This window comes from Gouania willdenowi, chromosome 24 (assembly GCF_900634775.1).
Source record: "Gouania willdenowi chromosome 24, fGouWil2.1, whole genome shotgun sequence".
NCBI lineage: Eukaryota > Metazoa > Chordata > Actinopteri > Blenniiformes > Gobiesocidae > Gouania > Gouania willdenowi.
In genome coordinates, this window is record NC_041066.1 from 20,552,492 (window position 1) to 20,579,125 (window position 26,634).

The 26,634-nt window shown below is 35.3% G+C and overlaps 2 protein-coding genes across 2 annotated transcripts; both read right to left on the reverse strand.

Moving 5' to 3' along the window:
* Positions 1 to 326: 326 nt before the first annotated feature.
* rsph3 (radial spoke head 3) lies at positions 327 to 9,267 on the reverse strand. Its single transcript, XM_028439810.1, has 8 exons — positions 9,080 to 9,267; positions 8,279 to 8,360; positions 6,924 to 7,068; positions 5,352 to 5,497; positions 5,062 to 5,265; positions 2,859 to 3,021; positions 2,656 to 2,742; positions 327 to 1,383 (listed from the first exon to the last, which is right to left on the reverse strand). The coding sequence occupies exons 1-8, from the start codon at positions 9,175 to 9,177 to the stop codon at positions 1,316 to 1,318; spliced, it is 993 nt and encodes a 330-aa protein (XP_028295611.1). The 5' UTR covers positions 9,178 to 9,267; the 3' UTR covers positions 327 to 1,315.
* A 4,162-nt stretch (positions 9,268 to 13,429) lies between these two features.
* tagapb (T cell activation RhoGTPase activating protein b) lies at positions 13,430 to 19,836 on the reverse strand. Its single transcript, XM_028439626.1, has 10 exons — positions 19,639 to 19,836; positions 19,253 to 19,337; positions 19,068 to 19,121; positions 18,808 to 18,877; positions 18,144 to 18,295; positions 17,883 to 18,044; positions 16,880 to 16,989; positions 16,425 to 16,611; positions 16,236 to 16,317; positions 13,430 to 15,629 (listed from the first exon to the last, which is right to left on the reverse strand). Exons 2-10 carry the CDS (start codon positions 19,277 to 19,279, stop codon positions 14,488 to 14,490), a joined length of 1,986 nt encoding a protein of 661 aa, XP_028295427.1. The 5' UTR covers positions 19,280 to 19,337; positions 19,639 to 19,836; the 3' UTR covers positions 13,430 to 14,487.
* Between the last annotated feature and the right edge of the window lie 6,798 nt (positions 19,837 to 26,634).

The following is a 26,634-nucleotide window of genomic DNA, read 5'->3' on the forward strand; positions in this document are numbered from 1 at the left end:
TATAAACATGTTTATTACCTCCATAATAAATAATGTTAATAAGGATGCCATGCAAAATATTTGACAATAATCTAATAAACAATTATGGTTGAATCCCTTATCTGAGGAAAGATGTTTATTTAGAATTGATTGTGCTTAACACACAGAAAAAAAAGTATTCAAACAAAATAATTATATTTTTGCAATAGTGTAGTCTATTATTTACATAACATTATTTAAAATTAAAATTAAAATATATAGAATAATAATAATTAAAAAATATTTTATAATAAATTTATAAAAAATAAATTAATAATAAAACATTATTAAATGTGAAAGAACATTTAAATTTACAGGTACTGAAGGGCCTTTGAATGTCTCACTATAAGTATGTAAAATATTCACATAATCCATTCTTCACCTCCTGTTTCACTGCTCTGTTAATGTGTAATAAGTGAGTATTTGATCAACAATAACTCAGACATTCCTTCTGCATGACTGACTCATAATATTCCTTAGATTAAATATCCAAAGAATGACAACAATGACAAACCATTGAAGAGCCTCCTTTTGGCCTCTGGTGAAGGCAGCACAGTTTTACATGTAAAGGTTATTGACAAAGCATTGCAAATGTAGCCAATCAAACTAATGCGACTGGGGTTTCAAAATAGGCTGCTTGATGGTGGTTAAGTTTGTTTCTGCTGGAAGTTTCTTTAAAATAAAATAAAAATAATGTAACATTTACTCTCCAAAATATTTCTTTTATTTTCTTTTTTTAATTATTCTTCACTTAAAAAGAAAGTAATAAAATCAATTATTTAGCCTAAAATGTTGTGGTCCAATCTACAAATGGGATTTCAAACTATGCTGCTAAATGGTTGGTTTAGTTTGTTTCGGATGAAAGTTTCTTTAAAATAAAATAAAATGAAATCATATGAAATATAATAAAATAAGGAAACATTTACTCTCCAAAATCTTTTCTTTCTTTTTTCTTTTCTTTTTCTTTTTATTTATTTATCTATTTATTGAACTTTTTTTTTTAAACAAAACATAATTCTACCTAAAAATGTAGCGGTTCAATCTATGACTAGGATTTCAAAATAGGCTGCTTATTATTATTATTATTATTATTATTATTATTATTATTATTAATAAATAAGTTTAAAAAAAAAAAAAAACATTAACTTAAAATATTTTCTTTATTTTTTCCTTTTTTTAACCTTTTTTTAATTTTTAAATAAAAATGAATTTAGTCTATAAATGTAAGGGTGATAGTTTTCACTGTTTATTTCAAGGAATGCGTCCGTGATTCTGTGGATTTCTTCATGCTTTGCGTTCAGTGGGAGTTTTTTTCTGGTTCTTTAAACGCCTCCAGTCTTTTCTGAGCAACATCGTGAATGATTGCTGGAAGAAAAAGAAAAAATAAACTGGTAACGTTTCTTTATGTATTTCTCACACTGTACTATCACTGCCATCCGCTAGGTGGCAGTGATGTCACTCCTATAAAACAATGAGATCAACTGTTGCTCATTCTCACTATGAACCACATGTTTCTCTGTTGTGGTTGTTTTATTGTGAAGTCACAGTTCTGGCAATTCCAGTAGAAAACCCTGTGATGAAAGAGTTTCCCATTGGTGCACAACTGCAAAGCCACAAAAAAGATCTATCACAGGTGTCAAACTCAAGGCCAGGGGGCCAAATCCGGCCCCATCTTAATGAGCCTGCAGTGGAAAGTAAAAAAAAATAAATAAAAAAAAAGCAAAAATCATTGTGTGTAAATTACATGAAAATTAAGTTGTAGATGTCTCAGTCCCTCAAAATACACAAATTCAATGAAACTCTTCAATATTTGCAATGCGTGGATTTTTTCCTCTGCTTTTGTCACGACTATAGTCATTTTTAATCGTAAATTGTGAAAAGAACTCTCAATCTTTCACAAACAATCCCTCAAAACTTTTCTAAATATTACACAAAAATTGGTTGGTCATAAAATCAATTGCATTTAGACATGATGATCTACAATATCCACAATCTTTGATATTGTAGGTCCTTTGGATACTATATATATATGTACGTTTGGTTGTTTTTATGTATATTTATTGTTTTGTCTCATTTTCATGTGTTTTAAATCTAATTTATCATTGTATGATCTTTTTGAAATTGTTTCTGTAAACTTGTGGTTGATTTGTGTCATTTTTGGGGGCTTTTTTTTGTATTATTGCTGTTTTATATCCTTTTTGTCCTGTCATTTTGTCATTGTTTTATCTTGTTAGTCTTGTTTGTAATTGTGATATAGTCTCAGTGTTTATAGTGTAATTTTGTTGTTTTTGTAGTGCGTTTGGTTTGTCATCTTGTATGCCTTTGTGTCTTTTTGGAATCGTTTCTGTAATTCTGTGGTTCATTTGTGTTTTTATGTCATTTTTGGGGTCTTTTTTGTATTATTGCTGTTGTTTTATGTCCTTTTGTTGTTTCTTAAGTGTCATTTTGTCTTGTTTGTAATTTTTATAAAGTCTCAGTGTTTTTAGTGTAATTTTGTTGTCATTTTAAAGATCTCTCATTTCCAAAGGTGAAACGAACATTATCAAAGTTCAATAAGTGGAAAAAAATGGATCTATGTGTGGTGTGTGTGTTGATTAAATCAAAACAGGAAACACAATCTTGTAGTATTTGTCCTACCATCCAGCAGCTTTCTTGCTGTCTCTCTCTTCTCCAGATTTTTGTGCACCTCCTCCATCAACCAAGGGATAAAATTGGTCTCAATATCTATAAATGAGAATCACACACACAGGATAAAGCAGCTCTCAATGCCTGAGTGCAAATGTCTTTGGATCAACTCAGAAAAAAACAGAATCTTTATTATTGTTAGAATCCATTCTAACCTCTCTCCACAGGGTCGTAGAAATATCCGTGTGTTCTCAGTGAGTTGAAGACCGTGGGTAGAAGGTCGACCAGGGACTGCTGTGTGTAAGCTCGAGCAGCGATCTTCTCAACCGTCTCTTTTTCTTTCCTCAGGGCTTCTCTCTGTTGCATAATTCTCCGTTCCTGAAGTCCAAGGGAATAACATTCAACTTGGTATCTAAAAAAAACCTACCATTTATTCATTCTTCTATCACAGTATGTTTATTTTAGCTCAGGGGCCAAATACGGACCAGTTTGACCTTAACTGAGCCACAGATTTTAGGTTGGAAAAACAGCAAATTCACCATTAATGTGACATTGTTTGCATTTCCACGTATAAATGATATCCATCCATCCATTTTCAGACCCACTTATTCCTGTTTGACAGGGTCGCGGGGGTCTGCCGGTGCCAATCTCCGGCTCTCATTGGGCACTGGGCGGGGGTACACCCTGGACAGGGCGCCAGTTATAAATGATATATAAATGATAAAGTATGCAAGTATATCAGTCCCTGCAGGATCATTTGTTAAATTTCCCTGATTTTTGGAATTTGAGGAAATTTCGTGGAATAAATAGAGGCCAATTTGCCATGTTTTGGAAAAATGTAGAGTTCTTTTAAAAATATGAGATAAAAAATGACTGGATTTTAATCAAAATGTTTGTGTTTGGAGGGGCTGAGATATCTACAACTGAATTATTAGTTGGTAATTCACTAAATGTTATGTTTTTTTTTTTTTTTGGTTTTTTTTTTACTTTTTCGAGTGGGCCAAATTTGATGCTCTCAAGGGCCGGACTTGGCCCCCGGGCCTTGAGTTTGACACAAGTGCATTACACACACACACATACTGTATCACATTCACTTGCTCTAGTTTTCAACTAAGATGAACATAAATAATTTTAATTATCTAATACACTTTTTGGGAAACAGTTCAAAATAATAAAACCCAAATGATAAGATATAAAGATATGTATTTTCAAATCAATTTCAGGTAAATCTTGCACTTTTATCTCTCATAATATGTTAGTTTCATTTATTCAGACAACTTATTTTTTCAGGAAATTTCCTTTGATCCTTTCCTTTCGTCTGTCAACTGCCAGTCTTCTACAGAGGCGTCTGCTGAACGCTTTGATGTGTTCTTCACTTCTGCGTAATAATTCCAGCAAGTTTTTTTGTTTTCTTTTTGTCTTCCAGCAAGAAGACAAAAAATAATTCTTATCAAAGACACATAAAAGCGATCAGCAGACGCCCCCTAAGAAGACTGACGGTTGACAATCAAAATATGTCAGGAGATCAAAGTAAATTATAAAAAAAAAAGAATGTTGTCTATAAATGAAACCTTAACTTATTATTCAAAAAAGACAAAGAGCTACACACTCAATGAGTCCATACTATCTACTATGTACTATTAGTAAGATTAGGATGGACCGTTCCCAAGTATACGTCCAAGTTTCCCAAGATTTGCATTTCGAATATACAAGAACAAAAACCTGAACCACACTGAGGCTAAATATCTGTTGATTCTCTACTTTTGAAAGTTCTGAAAGCATTTTAAATGAGAAAGTGACCAAGTAGAATATCAACATGTGCTCATTTGATCCATAAAACTTGCACAAACACATTTCATGTCGACATTTCAGAGTTTTTACAAAAGTGTTAAAAACTAATGGAAGACCAGATGAGATGCTTTCATTTGAAAGTGTCTATTTGTACGTTTGCCGTACGGACAACACCTGGTGCTATTGGTACGGTTACCGAAGTACAAGTACGTAGTGTCTTAGGGTTAGGTAGCCCAATATTGCAACAATTTTTAGGGTTAGGTTTAGTCTTAGTCACGTGACCTAAACTGGCCAAATAGGGGCGCTGCGTACAAATAGAATGTTGGTATAGTGATACGGCAACCGTACGGATAGCAACTGCCCTTTTATTTTGAAAAGGGGATGTTTGATTTTTAGCTTAAAGCCGGTCCCAGGATGATTTTACTTCCTGCTCGCGATGCATCATGGGGCGGTTGAGTATGACTAGCGTTCCCACCATGCATATTTAAAAAATGTCTCTCTATAGTATACATCCGGGTATTTCTCACATACTAAATCTTTCCATACTATCTAATGTGAACACTCTACATACTCATTATGACCTCAGACTTAGTATGAGTAGTATGTTAGTATGACGTGATGTCGTACCCTCTCCTCACGGCGACGTCTCTCCTGCTCCTGAAGGCGTTGAACCTCAGCCTGCTCCATGTTCCTGAGGACTTTGAAGGCCTTCTGCTGGGCTCTTAGGGAAGCCAGTTCCTCCTCCTCCATCACCTCCAGCATAGACTGCTCCATGGTTTTACCCACCAACACCTCCAACAATGGCTGCACCTCCACGTCAAAGTCAAACAGCTGCAGAGCATTAAATATATGATTTTTTTTTTTTGTGTTTTGTTTAGGAGAATCTGTTCCATTCTACTTCCATTAAGCAATCTCACCTCTCCCTCCTCTATCTGTGTTTCAACATCTTTGCCCGATTTGGCAGGAATAAAGAGTGGAGTGGGAGGTCTGTCCAGGAAAGCATCGCTCTGACACTCCATGTCTGCAGTTACAACCACGTGGCTCAGCTCCTCAAGGTAGAGCTCTTTAAAAAGAAGCATGAATAGAGTTAATACCAGTGTTGGGGTCAATTATAACTGTAATCATGTAATTTATATTTAATTACAATTATAGTGTAGTTATGATTGTAATTGGAAAAATCTGTTGCCTTTGTCATCGTAATTGAATTGTAATTGAATTCGGATAAATGTATTTGGCAATTGAACATTGCCAAATACATTATTATATTTCTAACGCAAACTCCTTTGTTCTAGAACTCCTCCTAGGCTATTAATGCAACACTAACAACATGTATGTCATCTCATAGAGGCAATGTCAATGATGATTTGTTGACCTTTTTTGGAGCCAAGAGGTCAAGGTCACGTCAAGTGTCAAAAACCAAAAGTTTCCATATCTCTATGAATCTTCATTGTACAAGTTTGATGTTTACATTCATAAAAAGCTCATCTCAAGTGAAGTATTTTATTTAATTAGACAGAAGTTGTACGACCTATCAGTAAAAAGATCAGTAGGGGTCAACGTTCATGATGTCACAAAAAATACTTTTTTCCCTATAACTTGGCCACAAATTAAGATACAGTGCACAGACTGGTACCATTCAACGACATTTCCTCTCAATGTGTGACCTTAACTTATTTAAGGTCAAGGTCAGTCTTCTGTTTTTCCTGCATTATATAACTTGTCAACAAATCCAGATACAGGTTGTAATTTTTGCCAATTGTCAGTTGCCATATATGTATTCGCCTTCCGAATACAGGTCGTGCCTTGTTAACTTTGTAATTGTAATTAAAATGAAAATTCTATAACAGCTGTCATTTACAATTTAATTAAACTCACATGAGGAACCATGTTACACTTACATGGCTTACACACACGTAGTGAACACTTATTAAAATATGTTTAATATGAACTTTTCCCACCACCTGTCAGTTCTCTTGCCATTTAGAACAAAAAACAAAAAAAACAATTGAAATCCAGGGGTAGACTGACAGAAAAAAGGCTCAGATGCCCACACCAAAAATATTGTACCAATATTTTCATCGATTAGGAAGCCAAACAAGGTAACCAAGAGATAAAAAACAAATTAGATGATAGATAATATTTTTTAGTGTATTTTACAGCTAATTTAAGACATAGGTCAAAACTGGCCCATTATCATAAGAGATGCTAACAGAAAGCTAACACAAGAGAAAGGTTACATTTTATGGGCTTATTTATTCCAGGCTCATTAATTGTAATTAACCTTAATTAATTGAGAACATCATTGTAATATACTTAAAGCGGGGGGGAAAAATTATTTTCAGTGTTAATTAATTTCTAATTGTACATGGATGATTGAAGACATGATTGTAATTGAAAAATGTAATTGACCCCAACAATGGAGTTAGGACAGCTGTGATTTCCAAGGCACAGGATTAAAGTGAGTTTTTGGGGCGATAGGATGAGCTCACCTGTTTGCACGTCCATGTGCTTCCTGCCCTGCACGGGTTCAGGAGTCGTGGGCTGGAGGAGCTGCTCTCGGGCTCTTCTTCGGGCGCTGGTTCTTTGTTTGGAAACCTGTTCTCTACGTATCTCTGCTGGGTCTGGTTGAGCAGTCTTTGAACATTGATACACATTTTAACATTTCCTGGACAGCTGAACCTATGCCAGAGGTGGCCATGATAATGTGTTTGTTTGATGGAAGGGCCACATTATCAACAATCATATCAGCATTTAGAATAATGACTGATCTGAGCATTGATAGAAGAAAGTACAAATGATTTTTAGAGTAACTTTGAAGTATTATTGTGTCGTTTTGCTTGTTATAAGAAATTTTGTACATTTCTGTTGTCCTTTTGTGTATTCTTCCTATAAAAGGTATGTCTTTTGGAGTCATCTTGTGTATTTGTGTTGTCATTTTGTTTGTTCATTTATACTGTGGCTTTGTCATTTTGTGTTTTCTTGTCTTTTTGTGTGCTTTTGTTGTTGTTTTATGTTATTTGGAGTTCTTTTGTGGATTTCTGTTATTGCTTTGTGTTATTTATAGTTTTTTTTTGTGTAGTACTGTTGTCGTTTTGTAGTATTTTTGTGTGTTCCTGGTGCATTTTATTTTGTGTTTTTCTCTTGTCTTTCACTGTATTTTTCTGTAATGTTATATTTTTTCTGCATACTGTATTTTAGTGCAGGGGTTCTCAACTGGTCCCAGGCTGGGACCCACATATTGGCACAGTCGTTAAATCGCGACCCACTTTTTTTTTAGAATTCAACCAACCAATTTTAGTTTTTAAAAAATAACTGTTGAAAACACACACATATAACATTTTTTAAAACATAATTTTTTTTTTTTTTTTTCTGTGCAACATGCATTTCACAGCATGCCGGTGTCACGTTCTGAGTTTACCTCTGTACTGAGATTATAACCATAACCCTAACATAATCCAATAAACAAATAAAATACGTGTCCGTTCACATTGAAAACAAAAAAACCAAAACATTTTTTTTTTTTTTTTTTGAGAAAAAATTCATTTTTTGGTAGTGAGCATGTGCGCGCATGCACATATATGAGCTATACAATCTCAGTTCAATGTGAACTGAGATTGTAATAAAAGACAAGTCTAACATGAGACATTACGTATTTTATTTATTTCTGACTAGATGTCCGCGACCTACTTTTGTGTCTCAACCCACCAGTTGAGAATCACTGTTTTAGTGTATTATTGTTTTTGTCTTGTGTAGTTTCTGCCATTTTGTGCATTTGTTTTTGAGGGCGCACAAAGTTACCCATGTCTGACCTGTGTGGTACCAGTACCACCACAAAGACACTTACAGATGGTCTAAAGTGCTGAGAATAGGTGTTTCCTCTGACAACACGGCGATCAAACATGATGTTTCCATACATGGGACGTGACCTGAATCAGGATGAAAAAATACACATTATTCTAGTTACATAATTCATTAATTGGCACAACTCTCAGCAAAACCAATGATCTATAATTTACTGTATTTAACTGCTGCAGGACAAAAATTGTATGAAAATGTTGTGGTTTGCATATTTATTTTTTTTTATTTTTTTAAATCAATGAGTAAACCTTCACATACAATGTAAATTTTTTTACTTCACATTTTAGAAAACTGGAGCTTTGTGCAGATTGTGAAATAATGGAGGAAAAAGTGGAAGCAATTTCAAACAAGCACATGTACAGATATATAGGCCACAGAAGAAGAAAAAGAAAAAAAGAAGAAGAAAGCTTGATGGTGAAATTTAGGTTTGACAGTTTCCATGGAAACCATTGTTGTCATGACAAAATCATCACACCTTTTTTACTTTTTTGGAAACTGTCATTTTCGGTTGTAATATAACTTTTGAAGCAGTGGTTAAAACAAAATAATAATAATAATAATAATAATACGTCAGTTCTATATTGTTTTTTTTTTTGTTTTTGTTGTTGACTAAAAGACGCTTTGCAAAGAGGGAAAAAACCATTAACCTGAATAATATACACCAAATAGACACAAATGCTCAAAAATGTTCATATGGCAGTAGTGTACGTACTTATTAATCTGTCAACACCTTATATTAATGTTAAATGGGTCAAAACGTTACAACAACAACAAACAGAAATCGTACTTTTCAGGCGGAAGTGTTCTGGAACGGTCCTCCACTGCTCTGGGACGACTGGAAAAGGAATAAATCCCACTTCTATCTCTGTGGCTGTAGGAGGCCATTTTATTGTAATAATAATAACTACGTTTATGAATTTAGAGACGACGAATGGTTGTTGTTGCACTGACGTAGCAACGGTTTCCAGGGAAAAACGTTCCCGTGGGATGTGACGTAATTTCCGCTTAAAAAACTTTCGCCAAAATGCTGGCGATTTTTAAATGTATTTATTGTTATTTTCAACGATTTTGCGCACAAATAAACTTTGATTTCATGATATTTCAGTAAATATTGTTGGAGTGGTTAATTACTTATTTATGTATTTATTCATTACGTGTTCATTTAAAGTGTGTGGATTATATGCATTTCTGCCACAAAAATGCACTTATTGTTTTTGGTTTATCCATTACACATTCTAATGAGCCCCTGAATACAGAACCCCAGAAAACAAATTAAATTCCTAAAAAAAAAAAAGACGTCACAACAATATGGCATGATAGAAAAACAATCTTCAAAATTGATAGTCTTTTAATATATATATACATAAGTATATATATTCAGACTTTCATATATATATTTGAACTTTTCTTATATTTACTCATACTTTTCATTCATTCCATATATTCCCAGAGTCTATAAAAATATATTTAATTTCCTAAACGGCTTGCCATAATATATAGGCAGTGGCTATCCGTACGGTTGTTGTATCAATATACCGACATTCTATTCGTACGCAGCGCCCCTCATTGGCCAGTTTAGATCACGTGACTAAGACTAAGCCTAACCGTTAACTAACCCTAAAAATTGTTGTTATATAGGGTTATAACCTAACCCTAAACCTAAGCCTAACTCTAACCCTAACCCTTAAAATTGTTGTGATATTAGTTTTTAACCTAACCATAAAAATTGTTGTGATATAGGGTTATAACCTAACCCTAAACCTAACTCTAACCCAACGGCACTGGGGTTGTCCGTACGTTAACCGTACAAATTGACACTTTCTAAAATATATATATGGGGTGATGATTTTGTCAGGGTAACAATGGTCAACAGTGGTTTCTATGGAAACTGTCAAACCAAGATTTGACCATCAAGCTTCCAGACAAAGGAGGGTGACAGGTTACATTGTTTCTACTGCTCAGTCCAGTGATGACTTCTGCAGTGGCCTATATCTCTGTACATGTGCTTGCTTGAAATTGCTTCCACTTTTCCCCTCATTATTTTTGCAATCTGTGCAGAGCTCAGTTTTGTACTTCACATCCGATGATGTGTATATATATATATTAATGGTAAAAGGTAGTTCAGTGCGTCATTAAATTTGGGATGGATAATTTCCTTTTGCGAATATTCCACTAAGTGTTCTCGTCCCTATCATTGTTTAAAGTCGGACAAATGTGGTCTAATAGTTTGTTTTTATGTAAATGTGTTCATTTTTATTAAATTCTGCATATTTGCCTCTCAGAAAACTGATTTATCTTGTCAATTCACAGTTATTATGATATTGAAAAGTTGACATTTTCCTCAACAATATAAAAAATATAACAATTGAGTGAAACTAACACATTTATATAGTTATTTTAAAGACTTTGTAGGCTTCTGGAATGTTTGCAAAAACCGCTGCAGAGATGGTTTTTCATTTTTATTCATTTTATCCAATTAATTAAAAAAATTAAGATGTGCTGGAAATTATTCATAATTAATCTCCTTAGGTTGTCTCCTTAGCTTAGCATGTACATTATTTTCAACCATAAAAATCCTAACCGAGCTAATTTGGTTTTGTACAAATAGATGCACTGAAATGTAACCCGAACCTATATGTTGCAAATATTCTCAGAAAACTCTTCATGCAAAAACCACTTCCTGCTCCAAGAAGTGAAAAGGTTACCCTCACCCTTTTGCTGCTCCTATGAACTAATAGTTCATTTTTAGGTCTTTTTTTTTTTTTTTTTTTTTTTTTTTTTTTTTACACAAACCACCTTTAATGTGATGATGATCATGAAAAGCAAAATAATGAAAGAAACACAAAATATTAATTTCACGTAATCTGTATGTTAAGTGAAAGTGCGATAGTGTGAAACACATCAAACCACAACGCTGTAAAGAGTTTTGTTTGCCCGCTGCCAACAGTGAGTGTGAGCTCTATGAGTAATTTAGATAAGATCAGAAAGTCAAATCAAGATTTGACAAAACCACAGAAAGCACTTCAGAGAAAGAAATAAAAAAAACAAGTGCCCTCAATAAGTGAGAAACAGGAAATAAATGAACAATATAAATGTTCACTGGAGTGGCCTTTAGGTTTGATAGCACACCAGTTAACTTTTTACATTCTAGAAGATCATTCCTTGTAATTTGTGGACGAAATCTGTTTTTATTCACACAACAACCAAACAAAACATCCGTGTGTCGCAGGCGGTTGAATTAATTGTTTTCATCCTTCTGAGAAATGAGAAATTTAAGCCCGTTCATATAAAAGACTTCTGCGATCCTCTCCACTTCATTTGTTATGATGCTCATGCTGAAGATGAATAAATTAGATGATTCATTAACCAACTATAAAGCATAAACTCTTCACCTCTGTATTGACCTCCTCTCATTAGCATTGGCACATGTGATGTTATGCAACACACAGCAAAGGTGTTTATCTGTTATACTCTGCAATTACATTTCATAATGAAACATACATTACTTTGAACATACTGGAGAGATATGAACCGTGCCTTGATTGTAACTATTCTTGTACAGAGGCATTCATGGAGAACATTCTGAGAAAAACTAGTGTTTGCACTCATAGGGGTAAACAAACAGGAAAGTATGCAGACAGTGTTGTTGCCACAGCATGAAAAAAGGTCATGCTTGTTGTTTATGAAGTAAAAAAAAAAATACAAAAATTCATTTACAATATGAACGGTAGCAATATTTATATCTGCAAGTTTATTTTTATTTTTTAAATCCTTTGTCCTGTAAATGTCTTAAGTGCATAATATGGTTTTAACCCTCCTATTATTCCTGGGGTCAATTTGACCCCATTCAATATTTATCATTCAAAAAAATAATAACTGACTTTTTTTTCTTTTACTTCATATTTCATGACTTTTTTTTTATTTTTTATTTGATGCATGTCTTGTATGGCAGCCTTTTATCCAAATCAAAAAAAGAAAAAAAACAAACAAAAAGCAAGAAACAAACCAAGGACTTTTTTACTTTAACTCCTGAAAAGAGTAGGTTTGAGGGAAACGTTGTAGTGAAAAACCGCAAGAATGTTACAAAAAAGGAGAAAAAATAAGTAAATAAGTGTTTTCATAAACATATTTATTCAAGGAAAGACGTGGTCACTAACATATATTCTGTGAAAGTCAGAAATGTGCACCCTAATATAGAAGAAATATTTGGATTAAAGATTTTCCTGATACACTGACTCTAAAACTGAAAGTGGCACTGCAGCAAAGGTCATATCATCACCACAAACAATAGGATTCATACTGTTGTAGTCATTGGATGAAAACTATTCAAGATAAATTCATTCTAATTCAAAAAATTTGGCCTAATGGTGGCGCTAGAGAACAGGTCATGGTTTCATTATCAAGGGGTTATTTATTTATTCAACAAATAAACAAAGTGCCTGAAGCAAAAACTTGATCAACAATTTTCTGAAAATCAATTTCTGGAGGAAAAATATCCCTGGGGTCAGATTGACCCCAGGGATGTATTAGTAATATTAGTAATATTTTAAGATAATAGGAGGGTTAAAGTGATTCAAATTAGGACCCAGAAGAGGGTCCAAAGAAGTCTGCTTGCACACACTAACATGCTACAACATAAACAGGGGGGTTAATCATGCATTGCACATCTAACATATCCAAAACACACACTGCAGTGTGTGATGGTATTTTTGATAGCCAACAAAAAGCTAAGCAACAACATAAATGTCCTTGAATATTATGTATGCAGTTTTTCAGTGTTTAGGCTGTGTTCAAACACTTTCAGAGGAAGGAAGCCGAGGTGGCAAACGCTCCCGACGTCGTCAAAGTCAGACAACAATTCAGAGAAAAACCAATTCCGTCCATGTGACCCTGGTTTCCTTCTGCTTTATCTGCGAGAACATGCGGTTCTTTCAATCCAGGCTGTTACGCAACACATGTAGCAAAGATGAGTCGAGTCTAAATGGTCACTTTCTACCATTTTCTGAATACTCCACGACATAAACATGCCCTACTTTATTTGGCTCGAAGGAATTTAACATGTAAAATGCCACTGAAGGAAAAAAAACAACAACCGTATTTGTGATTACCTTTATTTACATTTTAGATTACACACACAAGTACAGACAACAGTCAGAAAAGTGCTTTAATGTAGTGAAAGAATGCAGACTCAAGTGCACACAAATAAAGTGTTCATCCACGTGTTAAACTGTACACAACACCATATGAACAAATCCACGTCAGAAACACTCATAGCATATGTTACCCGCAGTAAGCTGGGATTTTAGCTTCGTTCTGATAGACTAAATATCTATCTATTTGAAAACAAACAACATTTACATGTCTACATCTCTACCCTCAATAGCACTACTGAGAACATGCAACCCCCCACGTGGCACGTATGATGATTATTCAAAGTGTATCAGTGACAAATACAACAAACAAATATGTACAAAAGACTTATTAAAACAAAGTGGATCAAACAGATTCTAGCTGCTTTTCCATTACCCTTGGAAATGAGCAAAATGTAATTAGCGCAATGAAAAATGTTCATGGAAACACCTACATTTTGGAAAAGAAATACTCAAATATCGCTAAAAAGTTTTTACGCTCTCATGAGGAGGAATTTCAGACGTTTCGATATTGAAATGTATAGCAAAAGCGATATGGAAACACTTATTCCGCAGTTACACGTCACAGGACGTTACGTACCTGGTCACATGACCACTTCTCACGGAGAAAACGTAGTACGTGTAGACAGACATTTCTTAGTATTATACTTTGAAAATATTATACAAAAGTAAGCAAACAACAAAGGAATGCGGAGTGTTACAAGGAGATTTTAAAAGCTTCCTGCAGCGAAGTCTCGCGAGATGAGATTTCACGGGAGTTACGAGGCTCCCTCCCAAAACAACCTTCAATTGAATCACGTTCAAAGCGCAATTATACTTTGTCAAACTTTTAGAAATGTCACTTTTATTTTGCAAAAAACTGTAATGGAAACACAGCCAGTATAACAAATCTGACGTTTGTTGAATAATAAAGAGTCCACGCCCTTTCCGGGATTCTTTATCCAAATCAACGAAGGAAAAAACAGGACACAAGCGGTCAAAATTATACCTTTTTACATGTGCTAGACGAGAGTACATTCAACCTACTTATCTCTTCCAAAGTCAGTTACACATACGACTCCTTGGCATATGAGAGTTCCTCCAACAATGGCTGGCTACATCTACGTGACACCGCCTCATGGTGTCTCCAAGACACAGACTCAGACTTGGCTCTCTGCCGAAAAGGCTGTCGCTCTACAACAAGACTGCCATCCTTCGCTTTGGAAAAGCATTGGTGATTGTGCACATATTGACTAATGGCAGGTGGAAAGTCACAGCTGAAGGAGGAGGGGCGGGACCTTCTCTCCAACTGAGCAGCATCTTGTACAGTCATTGAGCGATACTGTGGAGGAAGGCCCACGTTCTGTACAGCCTGTTCATACGAAGGAGGACTGCAAGGCTGCCGGCTGTCCACGTGCCTGAAAACCTCAATGGCGGATAGAGGGCGTGGCTTGTGCTGAAGCTCGACCAATAGATCGGCTTCACTTTGAGAGTCCTCCTTGAGAGTTCCACAGGGGAAGGAGTATTCCTTCTGAAGGTCTTTCTTCAGGCTGTTCCTGCAGAACGCCCCTAAGCTCCTGGTCCTCGTTAAAACTTTAGATGGTTTTGAGTTCTTCTTCTCTTCTGATACCAGCTGGGGAATGTTCTGCTGGGTCTCAGCAGTTTGGGGCATTTGAGTGGTGTTTGGTCGCCTTTTGCAACCTGGAGAGCCAGCTGGTGAGCTGGTAAACACAGAACCATCTGATTGGTTAGAGGCAGTGCTCTCCAAGGAAGAACAAGAGCAGTCCTTTCCGACATTGGGCGACAGAGTCATTTTGGAGCTGTGACGCAGTTTAGGAAAAGAAGCCAAGTGCACGGCTCCTCGTCTTAAGATGGAGTCATCAGAGATCTGCTTTTTTAAAGGACGATCCTCGTAATCCATCTTAACCTTCGAACAGTCATCGTTGCTCCTGCTGTGACCACGCAGATTCTCAAAATCAGCTGAGTGGAGTATGATTGGCTCAGAGCAACGGCGGTTGAACGCTGGCACCGTGTTGAGGACGGCGTCCAAGGGCCAGGAGGAGGTGTTTATGTAGGCGCTGAGAGACGAGGATGAGGATGAGGAGCAGTATTCATCATGTTCTAATCGAACGTTCGCTCCTGTTTCTCCATCTCCGTCTGGATCATTGCTGTCATACGCCGAGTCGTGATGAATGGACGACAGGGAATCTGTTAAGTAGAAAAAGAAAAGATGCATTATGATTTCGTATTGGTTGCATTGAATTTAAATCTAAAGTATTTGTGACAGAAACTGAGCTTTTTACTAGAAAAAATCCAGATTAAGATTAAGCATCTGACTTCTTTAACATCTTGAATTCAAAGGCTGTGTTTGAAATGGCACACTCCGTACTACACACTACAAACTCAATGAGTATATATAGTTCTGAAAACATTTTAAGTGACAAAGTGACGAAGTAGAATATCAACATGTGGTCATTTGATCCATAAAACTTGCGGAAAGCACATTTTATGCCGCCATTTCTGCCATTTTCAGAGACCCGCCATTGTGCTACTGACTAAACTTCCGGTTAACTTCAAAACAAGAGCACTATTTACAAAATGCATCATGGGGCGGCTGAGTATGACTGGTGTGCCCACGATGCATACTTAAAAAAAATGGTATACATCCGAGTACTTCTCACGTACTCAATCTTTTCACACCATCTTATGTGAACGCACGACATACTCACTTTGACATCAGACTTAGTATGAGTAGTACGTTAGTATGCGATTTCAAATACAGCCAAAGTCTTTGGATTGTAAACATTGGGTTACCTTCGTCAGTGTCCAGCAAATGTAAAACATTTGATCCAAGAATTTCGCAATTTTCAATCAGGAACTGAGTCAGCTCTGTAGCCTGCAACAAACAAAATGAAAGACATTCAAGGAAACTGAAAGAATTATACATCTGAAAGCACAAAGCAGCAAAGGGGGAGGAAGCATATTCATAACAGTCCTTCCTACCTTCTTCATTCTTTCCTTCTGCACATCCAGTGGAGTGTCATCCAGCAGCAGCAGCGTTGGACCAATACACACTGCAAGGTTGTGGGCATCCATCTTGTTAGTGTCAGCATTCTCCATGATGTGATGGAGAACACAGACCAGATGCTGCAGCAGCAGTTTGTTGAGGCCAGGGAGATCCTCCAACACCCTGTTTCATTGGCGCGAAAAGAGAACAGGAAGAAGAGATTAGCTTGGTGCTTTTTTTTTTCTCTCTTCATTCAACGTTTCTTCCGTTTGAAAAGCAAAAGAAGAAGTAGCTCGCATTCAGAATATAAATGGAAAGCACTGGAGTTATTTCTGAAAATTTCCCCTAACAACTCACCAAACTAAACACTGACTCATAAAGGGTTACGTGCAGTCAATTCTATGTGCCATAGCAACTATACACTCATCATTAGCAGGTATTGATTGCTTACTTTGTGATTTCCTGAGCTCTCAGCTGGGCGTCTTCATTGTCTAGGGCAGCCATCCACTTGTCATTAAGGTCGGACACCAACAGGCTGCCAGGAAGCTCCTTCAGAAAACTCTAGAAACAAGAGAGGGAGAATTATTAATAATTCCAGCAAGTTAATTTTGTCTTCTTGTTTTTTAAATAATGGCAGTTGAAACATGTCAAGAGAAGTACATTTCCTGAAAAAAGTTGTCTAAAAAAATGCAACCTTAACATTAAAGAATTATTCATACCATACTTAAATATTTTATATCAGATTATTGTTGATAATGGAGAAAACATAGGTCTTTTATTATGATAATTAATTCTATATCATGAAAAATCATAACTTGTTTAGCTTCTTAGCTTGTATGATCAGTTTCAAAACTTTAAATTCCTATTAGTGACTATGTTGATAATCGAGGTCAAGACTATTTGACAAACAACAATAATTTGCAGAACAGTTTTACAACAAAATATATATCATAGGCAGGGTTTGAGATTCTTGCCAAGGGGGGAAAAAAAATTTAATTAAATATATAGACCATATCGATATTCACGCCAACCTCAATGTGTGTAACGTGCAATAATGCAAAAATGACAAGTAACATAATTGATAATGTTGACTACAATAATTTGCGTCAACGCGTCGTTTCATGCTGCAGTACCATACATGAACTGCTGGGCACAGTGTCTCTTCACCATTTACATTGTGAAGAAGAACTGCGCAATAGAAGAAGAACCAACCTAAAGTCTCAAAAGTTTGGGACCATTTCACTGAAAACTGAGGTAGAACGAACTAACTTTTCCGAATGAATTTGGGAAAACTGTAATGAAAGGTTTAGACCACTGGGGAGGGGAGCAATGCTCCCCCTGCCGCCCATAAACTTAACGTATGATCAATATGAAATCTCCTTACAAAATGTCCTCAGCAGTGTTTTTAGATAAGTGTTTTTTTAAGAACGTAATGGTTCAGACAATGGACGTACTTTGAGCAGCCCTACGAGCAACGCCACCGGCTGTCCCTCCAGGTCCACCTCAGAGCCACTGTTGAGCCGTTCTCTGATGTCTCTCATGTTCTTACTGTTGCATGGCTTTCTAAACACGCCTTCTGTGGATGGGCCCCTCTTCCTCAACAACACCAGCATCTCCTTTAGACAGATGAGGAGGGAAAGAGAGATGAGCATACACCAAACCAAGCAGACGTTTAGTGGGTCAATAGACCAATCAATCACTAAATACCAACTTACAGTGACTGGTTTGGGAAGAGAACAGCCATCAGGGCTGATCTTACTGAGGTTTTGTCCAAACAGCTGACTCCTGGTTTCTGTTTCCACTCGACATGCTTTACTGATGAAACTAGGGACTTTACTGAGCTTCCTTACCAGACTCCACTTAGTTTCTGTTGAAAATAAAACCCTGTATCTATTAATCAACATTTTTAAATGACATACAGCATTTTTTTTCAATGAGTGAAATATACAAATTATACAAAAATGTAACCTGGACTATTTTTTATTTGTCCTTAGGGTGTTTCTGTGGTTTCTAAATTAAGCCTTCTCTCATCATCTGAGTTAATGTTGACAGAAAATTCACTATTCAACAACATTAAGATTTTAGTCGACTAAATCTGTTGCATTTACTAAAATATAGAGCATTAAGTTGATGCATTTTTTAAGATTCAATAACCATCGATCAACCTGATATGGGATGGTATTTATGTTTGTAAATAAAAACAGAACACATGATCAGATGAGTTCTGATATGCGATTTCGCCCAGTGTGACAAAATTATACTTTTGTTTTTGTCAATATATTGTGATATAGTTGCTGTTCACATGTATTTTTTTATTTGTAGATTAGTCATAGTCTTGTTATCGTCACTAAAAAGATGTTTAAGACATTTTAAACTCACCAGTGAGTTGCGTAAGCCCCTCTTCCAGATTAATTATCCGCTTTGATACAACGGGGATCTTTGCATTGACCTATAGAAACACAAACAAAGAAAAAAAGAGATGTGAGGAAAAATACCAACACCAAAAATGCAGCTTCACTTACTAAGAACCAATAAATAAAGTTCAAATTGTGTTGAATCAAGGTATCAATCAGTAAAATGATGCAGGAAACTCTTTGCTTCAACACTTTTAATCAAAAAAGTTGGTCATTTCTACTCACTTCAAGTGGAAACTCAATCCCTTCTTCCATACCACCCCCGAGTAGAGTTTTCGGCTACAGGAAAAAAACAACAAAGGATTAAATATGATGTGCGTTACTTGAGAAATTTACTTTTGGAGTTATTTTCATTTTCTCTTTATTTGTATTAAAGGTGGCATGTTCAAGTATGTTCAGCATAGACTTACTGCAACGTTAGCGCTCAACACCTTCATGAGTGCGCCTGGAGGGGGCGAAGCACAGCCAGCTCTTGCTTGGGCAGATTGGATTTTCCTGTAAACGCACCAACATTTAATAACTTCAAAGTTTTTATCGCTTATTATGAATTTTTGTGTAATCATTTTTCATGTTATCGACTTCTTGTTTTTGTTTTTTCAACACAATTAAAAAATTAGTTGGTAGGTTTTTTGTGCACAAACACAACACTTTGTGTAGTTAAGACAAAAATCATCAAACACTCATGAACACTTCAGGTTTTAATGAATGAACTGGCTTTACCATCAAGCTCAGGTATGTTATAGTTTATCTTAATGATCTACATTGAAATGTATATAAATAATAATGTTGTCCTTACCTGTAAAGTGTATCTAACCACTGTTCTTTCACCTCAGATGAGCTGTAGGCAAAGAACCAGCATCGTATGAGTTTCTATTCCAACAACGAGAGTCAAACCTACGAGCACAGTGGGAGGAATGGGGGCGAATGACACTAACAAGCTCTTTTAACAACTCTGGTGGAAAGTGTAACTCAGTCATGGGAACAAGAAGCAACGTCATGGCGACTCCCCTAGAGAGAGAGAGACACCTTCCACTTCCTCCTTTACTACGTTTCTCTCTCAACCAGTGGAAACTGGTCACCCACGTGTACACACCAAAGGTAGAAAAAGTTGATTATAAAGCATCCCACGTTTACAGTATCAAGCAGCTGAAGTTAAAACATTACTGATATCGATAGCTTGGTCACTTTCACCTTATCACAGATTAATATGACTAGTAAAATCACTATAAATGGTGTTTATTTATTCTTGCTACATTTAGCAACAAACCACCTTTAAAATAAAAACGTATGTAAATATTGTTACTTTTGACCAAATTTACAGCAATATTTGTGAAATTTGGGATTCTTTTTCTTATAAAAAAATATGTCAATTTTCAATCTAAATCTAAATGTTAAATCTGACTGTAAATGTTAAATATTAAATCTAAATGTGAAATGCTAAATTTAACATTTAAATGTAAATGTACATTTTAAATATACATCTAAATGTTTAAAGTAAATCTAAATGTTAAATCTTAATCTAAATGTTAACCTAATTGATATATGCTTGGAACAGATAAATATTAAATGGTGAATCTAAATCTAAATCTAATTGTGAAATTTAAATCCAAATGTTGACATTGAGCTTTAATATTTTACATTGAGATTTAACATTGACATATTTTTAAGAGAGAAAAAATCTCACAAACTTGCATTGCTGCAAATCTGGTCAAAAGTAATAAAAAAAAAAAAAAAATTCACATCAGTTTTTTAAAGTAGTTTGTTGCTAAATGGGACAAAAAAAGTTGCTGTTTATTTTAACATCCACAACTTTACAATTAGCGCCCTATATTTATTAGCTTCTTGGAACACAATAGCTTTAGTTTGAAACTGAAAGTAGATAATGTTTCTGTCTTTTGAAAATAAAGCACTTTTACTCTAAAGTCCTTGATTTTAAAGAAGAGCAAATCGATCTCTCTCTCTCTCCCTCAAATGAATATTAGCTCCACACTTCCTGTTTTATAAGCTTTGCGTCCTGTGACAAGAGTTGAAAACCTTCTCTGTGCCACTTCCTCTTTTTCATTTAGATCATGAGACCATTTACTATAAATCATGTAAATTTAGACACTCTCACATGTTTATTTTTTACACATATGTCCTAAGATCTTGTGTGTGTGTGTGTGTGTGTGTGTGTGTGTGTGTGTGTGTGTGTGTGTGTGTGTGTGTGTGTGTGTGTGTGTGTGTGTGTGTGTGTGTGTGTGTGTGTGTGTGTGTGTGTGTGTGTGTGTGTGTGTGTGTGTGTGTGTGTGTGTGTGTGTGTGTCAGTCATGCATCTTCTGATCTGCTTTTCCTACCAGAAACACACAAGACAGAAGTTGAGATCCCAGGCCAGGATTAGAGACAGTCTGAAGTCAATATCTTTCATCATTTCTTCATCTTCCTCTGATTCCTCCTCAAACCCATAAAGCCACACGTCCTCCAGTCTCACTTTGTGCCTCAGGCGATAACTGCCAGGAGACCTGTTGGAAAGGAAACAACAAGATAGACAAGAAAAACATTCAAGCTAAGAGCAGGTATTTGAAAAATACAATAATATTGCACATGGGTAATTAAATGAGGTATAAATATGCTTACTAGTGTCATTTGTTTTGCCTTTGTGTACACACATCCACAAAGTGCAAGTTTAAATGAGATTTTTTTTTAGCCAGTGTTGGTTTATAAAACACAAAAATCCAGATACGAGGCTGACTGCCAGTCTGTACGGTGCATGTCTCAAACTCAAGGCCAGGGGGGCAAAATCTGGCCCTTTTGACCATCCGACTCGGCCCAAAGAAGAAACTAAAAGTGAATTATTGTGCAAATGTCCAACACATTTAGTCGTAGATATCTCAGCCCATCCAAAAACACAAATTAGATTTTACATGCTCGTATATTGTAATGGCAGTCTTCATTTTTTTAAAAGAACTTCAAAATTTCCTCAAACTATTGCACAAAATTTCCCCAAATTAAATCAAAATTGGTAAATAATCAAAAAAAAAAAAGAAAAATTAAGCAAACCCTGCAGAGACGAATATCTGACAGTTGTCCTGTGACTTGGATATTGTTGGTATCTAAGGTACCTCATATATAATCTAGATGTGGAAATGCAAACTAGGGCACAATAATGTTAAAATGACTTATTTTTCTGCCAAAAATCTGTAAATCTGTGGCCCACTTGGGATCAAACTGCTCCGTATTCGGCCCCTCAACCAAAATGAGAGTTTGACACCCCTGCTGTAGGGTAACAAATGTACCATATTTGTGTTTAATCTCGATCAAATAAGACTAGATGAATTCATAAATATATAAAATGTAATCCTAGAGGTCGTCAGCTCTCATATTTAGTATAAACACACAGTATGTTCAAGCGAATGCTTTGGTAACAATTTAATTTAAATGTAGTCATGAACTCATCACCAGACACAACCTTATAGCCTATATTTAAATTTTTAAAAATGTCCTACCTAAAGAAATGTGTACACAACTGGTGGGTCGGGACCCAAAAGTGGGTCGCGGAAAGCGGGCCAAAAAAAATAAAAATACTTAATGTCTGTCATGTTGGACTTGTCTTTTAGTTTGAAAGAAACTTTTCTTTTGACAGGCATGCTGTGAAAACCATGTTGCACAGCAAAATAGATAGATTTATGTTATAATAAAGATTATATATGCGTGTTTTCAACAGCTATCTTTGAAAAAAACTAAATATGGATGGTTGTAATAAAAGAAAAATGTAAAAAGTGGGTCACAATTTGATGACCAAGTCAAATAGTGGGTCCCAGGGTGAGACGAGTTGAGAACCCCTGCTCTAGCAGGCTTCATGATTGTGAAGGTGGTGTCACACGTCTTAATGCAACACTACGGGAACCTGAGGGAATCTTTAGCTGTGGCCTCACTTCAGCTTGGCAAAGACGAGGACATCATCACTGAACAGAAACAGGTGTCTCTCGCTGGTCTTGGATCCCTCTGTGACCTGGACACACTGGTCCAGCAGCAGCTCTCCAAACTCACTGGTGAGGCCGAGGACGAACGGACTGTGATTCACTGATACGTAGCAGGAAGCCTCTTCCCTTAGAGGAGACACACACAAACAAAGAAACGACTGATGATGTACTCATATGTATGGGGCGCTGATTGTAAAGTTGTATACGCTAAAATAAACAGTAACTTTAAGCAACAAACTACATTTAAAAAATGTATGTGAAGATGAAGAAATGATGAAAGATATTGACTTCAGACTGTCTCTAATCCTGGCCTGGGATCTCAACTTCTGTCTTGTGTGTTTCTGGTAGAAAAAGCAGATCAGCAGATGGATGACACACGTATACACACACATACACACACACACACACACACACACACACACACACACGCACGCACACGCACGCACACGCACGTACACACACGTACACACGATGTAGTAAATGGTCTCATGATCTAAATGAAAAAGAGGAAGTGGTACGGAGAAAGTTTTCAACTCTTGTCACAGGACGCAAAGCTTATAAAACAGGAAGTGTGGAGCTAATATTCATTTGAGGGGGAGAGAGAGAGATCGGTTTGCTCTTCTTTAAAATCAAGGACTTTAGAGTAAAAGTGCTTTATTTTCAAAAGAAATAAACATTATCTACTTTCAATTTCAAACTAAAGCTATTGTGTTCCAAGAAGCTAATAAATATAGGGCGCTGATTGTAAAGTTGTGCAGGGAAGGTAAAATAAACAGCAACTTTTTTTTGTCACAGTTATCAACAAATTACTTTTAAAAAATGTGAAACTGTTTTGTTACTTTTGACCAAGATTTACAGCAATACAACTTTGTGAAATTTTGATTTTTATGATTTTTTTTCTCATAAAAATATGTCAGTGTTAATTCGAAACATGAAATCTAAATCTAAACCTAAATATTAAATATTAAATATTTTATCTATATCTAAATGTTAAATAATAAATGTTATATCTACATATTAAATATTAAATCTAAATCTAAATATGAGTATAAATATTACATCTAAATTTTACATTTAAATGTTAAAACTAAAACTTTGAGCTTTTATTTTGGTATCCTCTGTGAATTTGCACATAAGCTAAATGTCATTTGTGACATTTAGATTTAACATTTAACATTCAGATTTAACATTTATCATTCAAATACAACATTTAATATTTCACATTTAGATTTATATGTAATATTTAGATTTAGATTTAACATTTAGATTTAGATTTAATGTTTAACATTTAGATTTCAACTTGATGTATTTTTACGGGAAAAAAAATATCACAGATTATACAAATATTGCTGTAAATCTGGTCAAAAAAAACATAAACAAATAATCAAACATTCAAATAGAATGTTCTCATATATGCCTCAGTGATTACTCAAATATAAACAGCTGTAGGTTCCTCTACCCCAGTGGCTCCATGAGGTGGTTAATCACACGTTAGCTCCGCCCCCCTATAAATTGGCCATCTTGGATGGTGCCACTTTGTTTAGGAGCTGAGGTAGAGCTGCAGCTGAATGCCCAAACAACATGGTGGTGAGTTTCAACTTAAACAAAGCCAACATTATCAAACTGTCGATCAAATAGCGTGTACTCAACCTAAGTAACTATCAATAAATGTTTGTAAAGCAAAAATGTGTGTGTAATCTTTACGAAAACAAAAAAAACTCAACTTTAGCGGAGCAATAAAGTGGGTCCACCACATGTACCGGTACATTAACATCTTATTAAATTAGAAAAAAAACATCATAAACTATATTTGTCAAAAACACATCTTTATTTGTTTTCCTATTAATCATTGGAGAATAATCAGGACACACATAGATAATAACTTTAACCATGTGACCTTTGATTTTGTTAAGTACCAATGTTCAAAGTATGATCCTGATAAGTATTATGACCTTTATTTGTCATTGTTTAGGAGATTATAGTCTACCTTTACCAATATTAAAAAACTCACTATTCAATGTATGATATTTCTCAATTGAGGGATTTGAATCAATACCCCTGAAGAACCTAATCTTTAATATAGAGGAGAAAATTATTATTAAATTTGTTGTAAAATGTCAGATGTTTGCATCACTAGACTTTTGTTCCAGACAGATTCATAATATATCAATACCAAAGGAAAGCTACAGTGTTGATTTAGTAATTCAGCTGACCAGGATGGCTGACTAAGTCGTATTCTCCAGTTTTGTTTCAACGTTAAGATTAGTGGATTTTATCAGAGTCTTTCCGACGGGAGATGTTCAGGCAGTGTAAAAGTACATAATTATTTGCATTGTGTGTTTATGAAACCAGGTTCCCTCCTACTGTCTTCTGCTACAGGAGATACATTCAAAGTGCTACTGCACAGGTACTTTCCCTTTCACAACACACGTGACCTTTTCTGACGATGACGCATAAAGAACTGGTACAAAAAACTGTGGGTGCAGAACCCAACGTGTTTCCAATCAACACCAGGCAGCACGCAACTAAACGCATTTTAGAAGTTATTTTATTTATTCTCTAACTTAAATGACCAAATAATTCAGTTGTAAATTGTTGTTGAAAGAACTCAAACTTTGTCAAAAATTCTGCAAGTTTGTTTTTTTTCAAATTATTCCACAAAATCTCCCCAAATTAAATGAAAATTGGTCAAAAAAAATCAATAAATCAAAGGACATTTAAGTATCTGTCATTTATTGTTGGATATTTTTTTATGCCTTCTGTAATTTATGCTTTTTACACTTTTTTAAGTTTCTGTGATTGACTTAAATACAAAAATAAATGCAGTTGTGAAATAAGGCAGCGTGAACCTGCCTCCAAAAAACATGTGAGCTCAAGATTATTATTATTATTATTATTATTACAAATTTAGCCATCTATATATTCTGATGTAAATTGTTTATCATTTAAATTGTATCTGGTAAGATTTCAAAAATACCATACAGATAACATTTTCAAATCTTCTAGCTATTGCCATTACAGACAGGCAAATATTGTTTATAGTTAATTGTTTTTACTTTAATTATACATTTGTATAGTTAATCTAGCAAATTCAGTTCAAGAAACTTGAGTGTATTTAATTGTTCTTGAATTAAATTTTCCCATTCTAGTGTTTACTTTTGTTTTATGTCTTTAAGCTACTGTATATGTTGAATATACAGTACATACACTGTTCAGTTATTTGATGTTAAGACATAAGAAAACCGAGACAGATCATCAGATTAGACACATTTGTCAGAGAACTACAGGTTTTCACAGTTTAAATGATTTGGTTAGTATAATTTATAGTAGGTGTTTTTACTCTCAGTAACAGTTCCATTAAAGTAAATCCCCCACAAAAATACAAAACATGATGGTGGAAAGTTCCTGACATTTGGCTCTTCAGCTTTGGGGTGGGGGGAGGAGTCGCCCACTGGATTCACAAATCATTTAATTTTTCATGACGTCTTGTGTTGATGTTTTACAAAGGTTAAGAGAGAGGGTGTGAACTGGAGCCCACACACCTGAGCAGACTGTGTGTGCATGTGCGTGCGTGTGTGTGTGTGTGTTGGGACTAGATGTAAAACAAAAAAATATCGGTTTATAGCCATAATCTTTCTCCTCCAAAAGCACAATATGATAATCGACATGCTGGCGCTAAATGTTGATTTATTTATATATATTATTTTTTCACACGCAGTGCAATCTTTTTGCGACAACTATGCAAGTTTTTTTTCTTGCATTTTCAAATGTATTTTATTGCATAGTTGTGACCGTCACCAGCTCTTTTTTTTTTTTAAAGAAGACTGGGTTAA

Coding starts and splice junctions, on each gene's coding strand:
- rsph3 (XM_028439810.1), bottom strand. CDS start 9,177: ATGGCCTCCTACAGCCACAGAGATAGAAGTGGGATTTATTCCTTTTCC. Junction 5,498..6,923: donor GCACATGGACGTGCAAACAG/GTGAGCTCATCC, acceptor TTCTTTTTAAAG/AGCTCTACCTTGAGGAGCTG. Junction 2,743..2,858: donor CTACGACCCTGTGGAGAGAG/GTTAGAATGGAT, acceptor TCTCATTTATAG/ATATTGAGACCAATTTTATC.
- tagapb (XM_028439626.1), bottom strand. CDS start 19,279: ATGAAGGTGTTGAGCGCTAACGTTGCA. Junction 18,878..19,067: donor GGATTGAGTTTCCACTTGAA/GTGAGTAGAAAT, acceptor GTGTTTCTATAG/GTCAATGCAAAGATCCCCGT. Junction 16,990..17,882: donor TGCTCGTAGGGCTGCTCAAA/GTACGTCCATTG, acceptor TCTTGTTTCTAG/AGTTTTCTGAAGGAGCTTCC.